Genomic DNA, 14,766 nt, shown 5'->3' with positions numbered 1-14,766 from the left:
AAGCTCATTTATTATGATAATAGCGATATTAAGCTAATAATGAGATTTTTCCATTTTTTTTTTTCCGAAATTATATTTTTAGATAATCATTGATAATTCATATACATATAAAAATTTTCATGAATATAGCAGATATACTTGTAATACACGTGCAATTATAATTATATAAAACGTGTATATTTTACATAAATTAATAATGAATAATGAATAAATTTGATTATGGTATTAATCATAGCAAGTATTGAATAATAATTATTAAAAAAAAAACAAAAATTGTAAAAGCAAAAATGGAAAATTAATTTAAAAAAAAATTTTTATTTGTCTTAATATTCATATTATTATAATTGACTATAATAAAATGTCCTTGATCTGATTTTCGAATATTATTAGGGTATATTCGAATTGAATTTTAATCTTATTCAATTATAATGCCAAAAGAAAAAATGCTAATTCGTTTAAATGTTTTACAACAGCTTCATTATACAAGGTAATTCGCATAAGGTGGCATAATTTCGGGGACGATTCCTTGATGAATTTCCAGCAAAAAATCATATTTTGGAGGATGTGCACCCATATATACTAGTTTTTAAGCTGCAGTCTGTTGAAAAAAAAGTACCAGATTTTTCCTGCATATAAATAAATGCTTATAAGTTCGAAGCCATGCGACATATAGTAAAGATCGGTGGCTTGTTTTTTATAGGCAATTGATTGCTTCTCATTTTCGATTTTGCAATAAATTTAATCTGAACTATAGTTTTTGTGACAAAGCTCATCAAAATTAGAATTTTTTGTTTGTTTTTTTTTAATTTCTCTTTAAAAAACTCGAAATTTTTCGACAATTTTTGGTTTTTTTTCGATGCGCAACAATGAAAGCTAAGAGTTACTCCATATAACATTTTCCAGTAAATCGTGTTAAATGTATTCTAAAAACATGCCAAAAATGCTCTGTGTTTCCCCCCACGCAACTCCTCCAAAAACGATTTTTTAGTGGAAATTAATTAAAGAATCATCCCTGTAATTATTTGCCACCTTATGCAAAACGTTCTGTATATAAAAGAATTTTTTGAATTATTAAAAAGTAAAAAATATTATAGGGTCGGATTCTTTATTTCTGATTCTTTTATACTTCTGACATCTGATGGGAAAGAGTGAGTAAATGCAAATTTATTCATTCAATGTGATTTTTAAATTAGAAAAATTGTTTTTTTTTTTTTAAATTATTAGAATTCTCATGTTTTTTTTTTTAACAATTTTAAATTGTGACGAATTGAGTTAAAATTTTTGTAAAATTAAATTGAGCCAAAAAGATTCTTGTCTCCAATAATAATTCATATAAGAACCAATAATGTTGTATATACTAATGCTTTTGACCTGCATTTGCCAGTCCCCAAATTGCACCAAGAACCCATACACATACTACGAAAAATACTGTTCATTTTTGTATTTTAAACATTTTATATTTTAATGGTTATGACGAGTTCTTGGAGCCTGAATTCGAAATCAAAAAAATTATATTTCTACCAGGCTTAGATATGGGTAGTGAAAGGGTTAATAGAATTTGTTATTTATGTAAGTTCTCTACTAATTTCTAGATAATTACATTAATTTGTAAAATATAATTATTTAAATGCAAATTTTTTTTTAAATATTTTTAATTTAAATTTAAAAATTTTATAATTTAATAATTAATTTTTGTCTATGTTTTATTTATTTTTCAGAAAATGTTTATATTGCTGCCTTTATTAGGAATAATTTTTAGTTATTTTTCGGATTGTTCCCCAGTAAATTTAGGCGTTAACCATAATATAAAGGTAAGTTTTATATTAATAATAAAAATAGTTTATAAGGATATATTTGCATACATACATACTCACATATATTGTACTTATTTACATAACATTAATACAAACGTAATAACACTAACAAAAATTTATATTTCCTACGTAGCATTTCATTTTCACTTGTCAATCAATCAAATTCAATAAATTTCATATACAATTTTCATATATGTATGTAGAAATAAAAGGTCATCAACGAAAGGTTAAATTTGATTTTCAAATACTAAAATTGATGTGAAATGATTAAAAATATCAAAATATGTACATAGTTTTTCAATAATAATTTTAATGGGTGGACATAACCTCGTTAATAATGTTGTCTTCTCTATAATAAATAGGAAGTGTCCCGTAATATTGCATAAATTATTAAATTGAAACCTTTTGACTTCTTGATATAAATATTTTCTTTTATTTTTTAATTATAATTTCGGAATTAATTGAAAATTTTGATAATTAAGGAAATTACTACTCAAACATTTGATTTAAACATGTTTTGAACCAAATAACTCAATTGATCACGAGTTTCAATTATTTTACAAAAAAAAAATTTCCATAAATTATTATTATCTTGCAAGTTGAACAAGAGGATCAACAATTTTCGTCTTTAAAGTTGTTACTTGATAATAATATTTATGGCATCCTTTAATAAATCGTAATTGTATAAGAGAAAATAAATCAGCTGAAGTTATAAAGCTTGGAATATATTATAAATCCGAAGCATACGGGCAACCTTTAAAGGATTCCAGAAATAAGAAGATAATTACTTATGAATTTAATATTAATTTATAAGAATAAGAACAAAATAACTTTTTTTCAATATTTTAAAAATTATCCGCGTTTTACTTATAATTAAAAATATTTAGGGCTCAGAAATACATGCAATTTAACTGTTTGTTTCTATAGGCTTAGATTCAAGCGCTTAGTAGGAGTAGTATAGTTTGCTTCTGTAGGCTTACATTCAATTAGTAGTAGTAGTAGTAGTGATATCACAAATATTGGTAATAGTAGCTGTAATAGTAGCAGTTAGAGAACGGGCTCCGTCTGTCCTCTCACGCGAAGCCCATGCACTAGGGTAGCAAGAAAAATTATTGGGAAGTCTGAAATTAACAACCCACAACCTTAACGTAATATAATCTCAAAAACCATCTACCGGCACCAATTAACCTATTTGGCGAATTTGAAAAAGCGTGGCGCCAAATACTCCCCTGACTTGTCACATGTTATTAAGCAATCAAAGTCCTTGTAATTTTTAGTTAAATCAATTTAATTTCTGAATTGACGCAGCAGTTTAGTTGCTTAGGTGAGCGCACGTCAAATTTATAATTAAACAATAATTGCAAAATGAAAAATTGCATTTATATCTGAGGCCTTAAGAAATGCAAAAATTAAAATTTCAAATCCCTCTCCAACATATCATTTAATTTTTCCTGGCCTCATTTCACATTAAATCTAATCGGATAGTCATCAAATATTCATTTTATTAAAAGTAAAAAAAATTTTCCCAAAATTCAGACTCCATTTTTACTAAAATGAATTTAAAATCACATTCAATTTCAATATAACACTAAAACGTCCCCACTTTCTTTTATTAGAAAAAAAATTTTTTTTTTTTCAAAATTTTCTAAAATTATTATATTGCCTCGCTCATAGCATTTGGTGGCAGGTGAATTAAAGTAAATCATGTTCTTATAATGTCCGTGTCCAACAATATGACCACAAAATTTTAAAAGCTCTTAAATTGAAATTTCATTTTAAATAAAAATTTCATTTACACAGTGAGAAGAAAATTTTTAATAACCACAAAAAATTTTTATAAAAAAAAAAAATATGACAATTAACTTGTTCGCTCAAGCTTTCTAAATATGAGATAATCAATTTCTTCCACTATGGTATGCTTTAAATTGCATGTACTAGTATATAGGCACTCCAATATTACAAAATTAAATTTTTTTCATATTCTTCTTTATGCTTTTTAAGTATGCAAAGACACAATAAAAACATATTTTCAATTTTAGCAAGAAAAAAAAAAGGATTAACCCTTCAAAACTTTCTTCAGCAAAAATTTTTAAAAAAAAAGAAAAGAAAAAAGTTATGATAATAGAAAAAGGAAATGTAAAAAATTTTTACCGTTTAAATATGCCTCATCATATTTTCATTTTAGATTTTGCCTTGCCTATGGGCATTATGGAATGTGAGGCAGATTTTTGTTTAATTTATATAGGAATATTAGCAAACGAGAGCAATATTTCGGTTTCAAGGCTTAAACATGCCTTATTCTTCTCAAAAATAATAAAATTCTCCTGAATTGCTGAATAAAAGTATTTGAGAATAATGTTGAAGCTTAATTACTGAATTAAAGTAATTATCTAATCCTGAAATTCTCTAATTCTAGTGAGAAAGACAAATAATTTATTATTATTACGGACTGCTAAAATATTAAAAAAATTGAAATTTTCAATAGTCATACTGGCCTCATAAATGGTCGTACTGACCCCATTGACCGTAAGTTCTTATTAATATTCTTGAAACTATAATGACGTCATTTTAAAGACAGCAAATTAAGCGTTTTTCGAACATAGTTTATAAAATTAATTACACCAAATATTTAAGATTTCTATTAAAAATTATTTAAATAAAAATTTTCAACTTCGTATTTTCTCACCTTCTCCGAACATCACCGAACCATTCCAATCAATCCATTTATTAATTACTTCTATTTCTTAAGTACAAACTTCCTTAGTAATGACTAGAAATTATTTTAAGTCCTGCTTAAATTCTTTATTTAATCATCATAAAATAATTAATTATTCACTCAAAAAATCCCCCGTTCTTGATAGTTCTTGCAATATTGAAAACATTACTTGCTTTAAAATTTCGTATCATATATTAATTGTAGAAATTTTCTTATTGCACGCAATTTCATTTAGGTCTAAAAATCTTTTGCAATTTTCCACGTAATGCTTTTCGGTACATTCCACGTAATAATGTTGCTATTAAAATATTCATTAAATTTTTCGATATAAATGCATAAAAATATTAATATAAAAATTTGTGCTGAAATTGGAATGTGTCCAGATTTGAAATCTAATAAAAATTAAACTTTATAATTTGCGTTAGAGCATAAACATTTTTTAATTATTAGGCACAATATTAGGCACGATTAATTTACAGCCTTTTGAAATTAAATTTTAAATATTACCAGAATTTCGTTGACATATTTATATTAAAGTTTTGTGCCATACAATTGTAGCCACAATTACGAATACGAATACGAATGTTGACCATTTTATCGGAAAATGACGATCAGTAACTGAAGAATGTCTGCTTCAGAGACTGGTCTCACCTAAAATCAAGCTATAAATTCTTTACGTGAAAAATTATATTTCTTTATTTATTGAAAAAACTCCGTTTGTAGTAGACATTGCCATAATCGGGGGTAATATATGATTTTTATATATTTCGTAATAACTCACAAATATAGTTAACACTCTGTACACAAACCTTATATATACGTTCTCATTTACATTGTAATTACATATATATAATATAAATATACCATAATTATGTCTCTGTGTCAATATTGTAAACTCATACAAAAAAAAAAATTTTTTTCTTTCTCTTTTCATATTTATTGCTGTTTCGGATAATGCAGGACAACGCAAGGGAATATTATCTGGGTAAGTTAATCACATTATTTTCTTTCTCTTTTCATCTTCTTTGAAAAAAAAAAACTTTTTTTCGTTTTTTTTTTTTCATCTTTATTTTTCTTCTCTTTTATCCCGTTGCTCATTATATGGGTAAAGGGTTTCAAGTTGGGAAGCATAACAAAGTGGAAATGAAATTTTAAATAGAATTTTCAGGATGTCCTTTACTTTCTTTTCATCCTTGTAGAAGAAAATTATTATGATAACCACTGTATCACATTTTTTTCTTTTTTTTCTGTTTTGTCAAACATTTTTGATGTTCATGCTAACGTAGCAAAAGTTCAATGAATTATTCTTTTCTTTTTTTTTCTTTTTCTCTATTTACTTTTTACGTTAATTACGTTAAAACAAGGACGAAAAATAATATGATTTTTGTATTTAGTTATTAAAACTCTCTGTTCACGTGATGTAGAGGGCGATTTTTTAAATTATATAGTCTTTTAAGGATTAATTTTCTTTGGAAATGAATTTGAAGTATAATGCAAATTGTTGAATATTTAATAATAATTAATTTGTCATTTATAAATTCTAACGTTTAAGAAAATGATGACTTTTTTGAGAGAATTTAATTGAAAATCACTTATGTTTACTGTTAAAGTGAAAGTAATGGGTTTAAATTTATGACCCGGAATTAATTCCTACTTGGATTCATTAAAATATATTATGGTTTGCGTTTAAATTCGGGTTTAAGCTCTTACTCCAAGAATCAACTCCGTATATGCAGTATTTTTATTCTGTTATCCTTTAAATTATTAAAAGAATTTTTATTCAAATACACAAGTAGAATATTTTGTTAGTAACACCACTGATATATGTATGTAGTGTATTAATATTCAGGACAGACTATTCCATATTTTGAAGTAATACCAGAACTCCCTGTAAGATATGATATTTGAATTACCGCACACACTCTGAACATTTCCAAATATCAACTCAGCACATTTAATTGACAAAGGCAATTATTTAAAATTCAATCTTTTAAATTTAATTTAATTTTAATGGGCTCGTATTTAAGCTGGTTCTCTCACATATGGAAGAAAACCATGCCTTTTTGGAATAAAAATTCAATTGCAATTAAAGTTGAATTTTTTTTGTTAGGAATATTTCCAATTCTTATTTTACTGCTATCTTTAAAATTAATTAAATGAATGTTGTGAATTGCAAAAATTTAATTAATTAGAATAAAAATTCAATTATTAAAATACCCACAATCACAAAATTATTTTATATTTTCAAAATAATTTAAAAAAATTTACAAACACGATTGTAATGATTCGTCCTTTTTTTTAAAAAATCTTCTAAAGGCCATTAAAAATTGTATAAAAGCATAAGCTAAATTTAATTTAAATTTAATTTAAAATGTACAGACACGCGGAAAATTGCCTGCTCTATACCAATAATCTGTTCTATATAGAATAATTGAAGACAAAATAGAAATGAAAACTTTGTGGGTAAGAAGAAAATAAGAAAAACAAAAATGAAGCACAGATCATAAATTGTAAAAATTATAACACAATTTTTATTAAATGAATTTTCAAAATGAAAGAAAACCAAAAGAAGGCAAGAGCACAATTAAATAATAAAATTGAAAATTAAAGAAAAAAAAATCATTAAAATATAGGAAAATGACCAACTCTCTATATGTAGGCAGTGGTCGAATAAAAAATAAGGAAAAATATAATATTAAAGAAATTTACCATATTCCAATTTGGTTTTATGGAACCGGAAAAGTTTTTCAATTCAATAAATTTATTAGAACAAAATTTTATTATAAAGAAAATGAAAAAAAAAAAAAATTTTCTTTTTTTTTTATAATTGAAATGGAAAACTAAAATGAAAAACTGTTTTTGTTAGGAAATAGAAAATAATTAGGTTGTACAATAAGAATTTTGGAATTTTTATTTTAAAAAATAGATTTTTGAATAGGTTTAAAACGAATAGACTTTAGAGGGTATAGACTTTAAAGATATTTTTATAGGGGGAAAAAGAAACAAAAATATGACAATTTTCATGAAAAATTTATGTTAAATTTCAATTTTTGATACTTCAATTTTTAAGGCTTTAAGATTATTAATACAAAATATTTTAATTGAAAAGATTATGTTATATTTGAAGGCATTTATCTCAATAACATTATAATTCAGAACCAATACTACTGGGCTAACTTACTAAAATTCTATATTTTTTTGAAAAATTCGCTCACATTTACCAGTCAAGTTTAAAAATATAATTACTTATTTGAAGCCAATTGTAATATATTACAAATTTAAGTTACGAACAGAGCCCAAATAATAATATGAAATTGCAACTCAGATTTTGACTCCATAGTCTCATTCTATTTTTCATTCGATTAATATTTTTTCGATATTATATATGATATAACTAAAATATCGTTATAATACATAGAATTATAGGTCGAAATACAGTGTGCTACAATACAATATTTCGGCAGTAAATAAAAGATTTAAAGTACTTTTAACTTAATGGAAATTTCTTTATGCAACTGCAGAACAGATGGATGATGTAATCAAAGGAACGAGTTAAAGGCAGAAAAATTAATTAAAAAATTTTTAATTAATTTTACCTACCGCTTTCTACCAACTTTACCAACTGAGCTACAGAGTTACATACTCCATTTTAGGGCTGCCATAATTTCTAAATTTGAATGAAAATTTCTTCTAATAATGCTGATTTTTTTTTTTGGTTTTTCTTAAAATTATTAGAATATTTTCACAAGGTACAGAAGTTGTAACTTTTAATTAATTGAATACGATCATATCAATAACAATCATAAGTAATCTTGTTAAGATACTCAATATTTCAAAAAGACCTAGATAATATTGAAAAGCTTTAAAACCGCATAAAAATCCAAGAAGACAAGGAAGAACAAATAAAAGTTGACTAACACAAATGTACCCTAACATAATTGTGTGCCTTACACATCAATCATAATAGTAATTACTGTCATAGTTTCTTTGATATACAAGTAACACTCAACAAAATATAAATCACAGGCAATACAATCTTTCTACCGCATATACAAATATATATACACTATGTTATAGATTAGATTCTTCTACTTAATCTAAGATTACATAAACGTAAAATTAGGAGACACTTCTTAATCTTGATATTCCTTAGTCTAATTTCTACTAAGGAAGAAATTCATTTAACGCACAAGATTACTATACCCCGCCTATTGAATTCTTAGCACTTTAATTAACTCCCAAAAAGGGAGTGCTCTATTGCCTCTATTATTGTTGGCTTCTCTTGTTTTCATTATTCTCGCTAATTAAAAAAAAAAAAATAAATTTTTTCATCTCTTAATTTTCACTTACAAACTCATTTGTTTTTCCTGTTTTACTACCATTTTTCAATTAAAAAATCTTATTTAAATTAAATTGACTTTAAATGAAGAATTTTTATAATAATTAAAGAAAATAATGTAAATTATACAATATGTTTTCTCTTTAAATTCTTGTTATCTTGGTAATACAAGAAAATAATAAGGCTCATAGCCCAAGAATTTGGTGGATTTAAAATTAAAATAACGCAGAATAAAAATATTCACATATTTTTTTTAATTTTTTTTTTTGTTTAATTCAAAATTTTCTTTATAACAATAACAACATAGCTATATACTAAGAAGAGCGGGTATGGTATAAAAGAAAATTAAGAAAACATGAAATTTGATTATATGCCAAGACAACCCCATTCTATTTTTATGCCATTCAAATTTATATCTGCAAACGAAAACAAGAAAATAAAGAGAAAAATCCAAAAATTAAAGATGAAAAAACGTTCTCCATAAGTTTATTAATATGAACCTGAAGAAAAATCTAAAAAAAAAATAATTTATAAGTAAAAAAGTCTAATTAAATTAAAACACACACAGACAAAAATATTACATGAAACAAAAGGGAAAACATACACACGAAAATTTTAAACAGAGGGGAGAAAATTTGAAGAAAAAAGGAAAATTACAAAAAAATTCCCAAGAAGAAAATTAAATTTCATTTCAGTCTCGCTTTTAATCTCGCTCAAAATAACGTGATTCGTTTTATTTTTTTTTTTCTCTTCATCGAAAAGAGACACACTTTTGCGAAAAGAAACAAAAATTCATAATTTTCACTTATTCTTTGTTTTTCTCATATCCTTTCATATAAGGATAACAAAAAATTTGTACAAACATTAAAGCAATAGAACCTTTACATTAAATGGATGTCATTTTTTTTCGCTATTTCACCTTGTCTCACCGCCAATCATTCATAGAGAGTTCATTGATTTAAGATCTAAGGATTTTTTTATCATTTCGTATGGGAAGAAAGAAAGCAGAACAGCAGAAAAAAAAAGAAATAATGTTGTTTTTTTTTTTTTTTTTGGAAATTTGTCATCCCATTAATTTCGAGCTTCTACAATTTGGTTTAAGAGAAGATTGAAATATCTTTCCTCTACTCTTCTCTTTCTCTATAATTTTAACTAACAATATTTTATATTATCATTTAAACACAAAGGGTTATGGGAAACAACCTTTTAAACAGAAAAAAAAAACTTATAATTTGATTAAAATACCAATTTTGTATGATGAAATTGAAGAACATTTTTTTATTGGTATTTAAGTTGTTGGAATTCGAGGAAGACAAAAATGAGCAATGAAAAATGTAGTAGAAAAAAAATGGAATGAAAAATGTAGTTGAGTAAATGAAAAGTTTTCACATATCATTATAGATTTTTTGGTTGACCTTAAACAGCTTAAAATTTAATTATTATTTAAAATTTTAATAATTTTTTTAAAATAAAATATTTTTTGATCAAAATGATCATTGAGTAACGGAGTCAAAACTGATCTTATTTTCTTTACGAGTCACTAACTTTTACCTTAAATCTCAAATCTTTGCGGGCTTCATATTTGAATTTTTACCTTAAATATAAGAATTACTCTAGCATAGAACCTAAGTTTTCTTTTATCCAGTCCTATGGTTAGTAAATGTCTGGACCATTGGAATCAAAAAATTTGACTAATCAAAATTAATATTAAATAAATCTTATTGAAGAAAATTATTTTGTATATTATATTTATTTAGCTTTGAAAAATTTGGAAGAGATGGCGTGTTTCTAAATCATTTTTTTTCTTTAAAAATCTCGACAATATGTGAAATCAATTGATTTTATTTAGGAATTATATGTACATTATTGGGCAAACAGAAAATTTACAATTGCTGACTAGATGGCGAACAAGTAGGTGACGGACATAATTTATTGACAAGAAAATTTTATGTTAACTGTTATTTAAATTTTGTGTTTTGTCTTAAAACTGTTATACAGTATAATTTTTTCAATTCAATTCAATACTCCTTGAAAAAAAAAAAATGCTCCTTTGAAAAAAATCTAAGTAAGACACTAATTCTTCGATTTTTAAACAATAGTAGCTCTTACAAATTTTGATGCCAATCATCTAATCCTCCTTATATATAAAAAAATTTATCAATTATAATATAAGCCATATAACACTTTAAATTTTAATTAATTGTAACTAAAATAGTAAATTAAAATGCTTATATATAATAGATAAATTATTGAATTTGTTATAATTGAATAGCAAAAATTATTTATTGTTTGTTTTATGACAAGGGTGACCAAGATCCTTGATAGCCCGAACCATTTTTCAAATTTTGAAATTAATTTCGGGAGTTGCAATCAAATACCTATTAATATAGCAATAATACAAGTTGTTTCCTTAATAGCAAGTGTTTGTTGCAAATTCAAAATTAGTCTACAGTCGGTCGATTATAAATGATAAAATTAATACTTATCTCCGATTGCACAGTTTTCGATGAGATGTGTAATATCTTAACTTAAACGGAAATGAAATTTCGTACAATATTACAAAAAACTCTTTTAAATTTTTGTTTCTGAGAATTTATAAAGAATTTCGAGTAAAGTTATCTTTAGCTACAAAATAATTCTTTAAGGAGCCACTAGCTGTATATATAGCACGCGAACCTCAATTTGACCACCTCTATTATACAAGATATATATATATATATATATATATATATATATATATATATATATATATATATATGAAACTAATACCAATTTAAATTTTTAATTCTATGACTACACAACCATTTAAATTTGATTTAATTTGATTTTCTTTTTATTTTACTCTTATATTCTCTTCATAAAACAAAACACAAAAAAAAAAATTAGACAATCTATATTTAAATTGAGAGAGAATATCGTATTTGATATCAACACTTCAATAAACTTTTGACTTTTTTAATGCTAATGACTCCTTGTTGTATCCTTTTATGTATAATATAATATAAGAATTTTTCTTTTATATTATATTATATCTTATTACAATATAAATATTGTATAACAAAATATTACATAATATTCTAAAGAATATTATTACTGCTATTGCTATTATCCTTACAATAATGTATATGTATGTATCTCTTAAAAATCTTATTAAGAAAAATTGATATATTTATGCTGTCGTGTCCTTGGCAAAAAACATATTAATAATAATATTTTTTTTCTTTAAAGAGAACGTACGCGTTATATAACACATACAATAGAAATTATTTGTCGTCATGTTATGCATTTATCGCTTCATGTCATATTACACTATGCTATACTCTGTACATGTATGTGCATTGTACATTTTTATTATTATTTGGTAATTCTATAAATGGGTATCAGTCAGTATCATTTCTGTTATATATACACTATTATATTCAATGATATTTATATTACATACTTTAATGTCTATGACAAAATTTCTTATATTTATATTTTCTCTTATTTTCAAAAATAATATTATGTTACTTTATACTTGAAACATTTTCTAATATGTACGTATAAGTAAAAAGAGGGAACAACAACAAACTCAGAACAAGAAATAAAATGACAAAATGTGCGATAATATAAAAATTAAATATAAGAAAAGAGACAAAAAAATGAGCAGCATATTATTATGGTGAGAAAATTTTAGACGAAGGGGAGAGGGGGAAATTTAAAACAAAAATTGATAATATACCCTGAAATAAGAGAAGAAATTTACAGAAGAGAAGAGACTAAATTATAAGAATATAAGCAAAAAGAAAAAAATTAAGAGAAAAAAAAAATTAAATGAAATTAAAAATAATGAATTGAGCTCTGAATTAATTCCCTTATGTTGTAATGTACATTACAGCGTACCAAGAACAAAAAAAAAAAAAAAACAAAAAAGAAAAAATAAAAAATCATTGTAAAGAAAACATAATAATACTAAAAAAGGATCATATACAACATAAACAAAAATAATATAAGAAAAGCAAAAAAGTGGGAAAAACAAAAAATGGGAAAAAAAAAAAAAATTGGATACTTATGTAAATTTTTATTTATAAAATTTTATGAACAGCCCAAAATACCATTTTCGGGAGTCACCTTACGTTTCCATGCTATTTTTTTTTGTTTTTTGCTTATTTTTATTCACTTGAAATTTAATTTTCAAGGACAAATTAAAATTTTTTCATTTTATTACATGGTATTATGAAAATTAGAACACATTTTAAAAATTTGTGCCGATGCCATATCCCGATGCCAACGCAACTAGTAAAGAAATACAAAGATTTATGTGACTTTATAGCTGGAATACCTAAAATAATTTGCTACTAACATAATTTCCTAATTTAATTAATAATACTAAATAAAATTGCATATTTTTAGGGGCATTTTTTGAAATTTACGTATTGTGCTATAGCAGTATAACAAATAAAATGTATTCTTAATAATAAATTAATTTTTGAGACTTTCAAGACTTTGGTCATTAGAAGGAAATCTTTAAAATTACAATAATTTTTAATACAAGAATATTTCGCTAGAGTAAAAAATAAATTAAATTACCAATTAATTAGCCTATTTGAGGTATTCGATGAGAATAATATTATATTGTTCGCATTGTTTACAATTTTTGCTGCAAATTAATTTACTGAATAAAATTAAGTATTTTATTGATTAATATCTACAAATTGTAGAATTTGAAGCCCCACCGAGATACTATGTAGAATACATATAATTTGTATATGCCTATACTCTGAAAATAAAGGAGTTCCAGTTTCTGATAGCAATTAATATCCGGAGGGAAATTAAAACCTGGCATTCACTTTAATTATTATACAAATATAGTGTTAAATATATATTAGTACCTTTCTGTTGTTTACGAAAATTTTTTTGATAATAATCATGCTTTTGATACAATAAGTTTTGAAACGAATACATTTTTCAGAAATACCGTGAAATTGTAATTGAAAGAAATAAAAATGGGAATAAATGAAAGTTTATTGAGAAAATGTCTACATATTTAATAACCTTGAATCTCAATGAAAACTTGTTAGCTCAGTATAATAAATATTAAATTATTCCAAAAATTCTGAGTGCCTATGATGTATTGAGGCATATTAGGCAATTTGGGTGTTTAAATTTGTTTCTGCATCTTAAGCAAGTGTTTATGATATTTCATATTATTCGAAATCCCTAAACATTCTTTTATATTTTGGATCCTATTGTAAGGTACTCCTACAATTTTTTTTTCAAGACCTTAATTTTTTATTTTTTATAAATTTTATTCCACAGTATGCTTATGTTTTTTTTTTTGTTTTTTTTAAATTAGGCCGGCTGGAAAGCAGCAAATAAGATTTCTTTTTTTTTTATATTTATATTGTATTAAACTGAAAATGAGGATTGAAAATTATTCTCTTTCAACTTAACATTCTGTCACAACATTCACATGTAATTCACATGTACTCGCACTATACTTTATATTTTTTAAATCACCAACAAGCACACATAAACATAACAAACATATTATTATAGGTAGGCCTACCCTCAGAGGAGGAATTAAAAAAAAGAGAATATTTAATCGCATAAAAATAAATGAGATTTTCATAAAAAATTATTTCCAGAAAAAAAAAAAAATATTAATTTTTTTTTTTTAGTATAAAGTTCTTGGACAAATTTTTCGTTTATTTTTTACATGAAAATTATTTCTCTTCTTTTATATTATAAAGAGTTTATATTATAAAAAGAAATGGTAATTTTAAATTACATTTAATAAAAATAAACATAAAAAATTCAAGTATGCCAAAAAAGGAAAAAAAATTTACAAATTTCTTATGAAAATTCTTATATGAACATTAAATAAAAAAAAAAAAAATCTTAAAGATTTTACATTT

At 24.3% G+C, this 14,766-nt stretch overlaps 1 protein-coding gene across 1 annotated transcript in view; it reads left to right on the top strand.

Annotated features, from left to right (window-relative positions):
- The first annotated feature begins 1,721 nt into the window (after nt 1-1,721).
- LOC129608954 (GATA zinc finger domain-containing protein 14) overlaps nt 1,722-14,766 on the top strand; it is a 106,014-nt gene continuing 92,969 nt past the window's right edge. Inside the window, exons 1-2 of the mRNA XM_055520761.1 lie at nt 1,722-1,811; nt 5,491-5,515. Of these exons, the coding sequence (XP_055376736.1) occupies nt 1,722-1,811; nt 5,491-5,515 (115 nt within the window). The remainder of the gene's footprint in view (nt 1,812-5,490; nt 5,516-14,766) is intronic.

Source organism: Condylostylus longicornis, unplaced genomic scaffold, assembly GCF_029603195.1.
Source record: "Condylostylus longicornis isolate FDR11 unplaced genomic scaffold, ASM2960319v2 ptg000038l, whole genome shotgun sequence".
Classification (NCBI taxonomy): domain Eukaryota; kingdom Metazoa; phylum Arthropoda; class Insecta; order Diptera; family Dolichopodidae; genus Condylostylus; species Condylostylus longicornis.
Note: the sequence above shows the minus strand (reverse complement) of the source record. Positions and strands in the feature narration are given on the sequence as shown.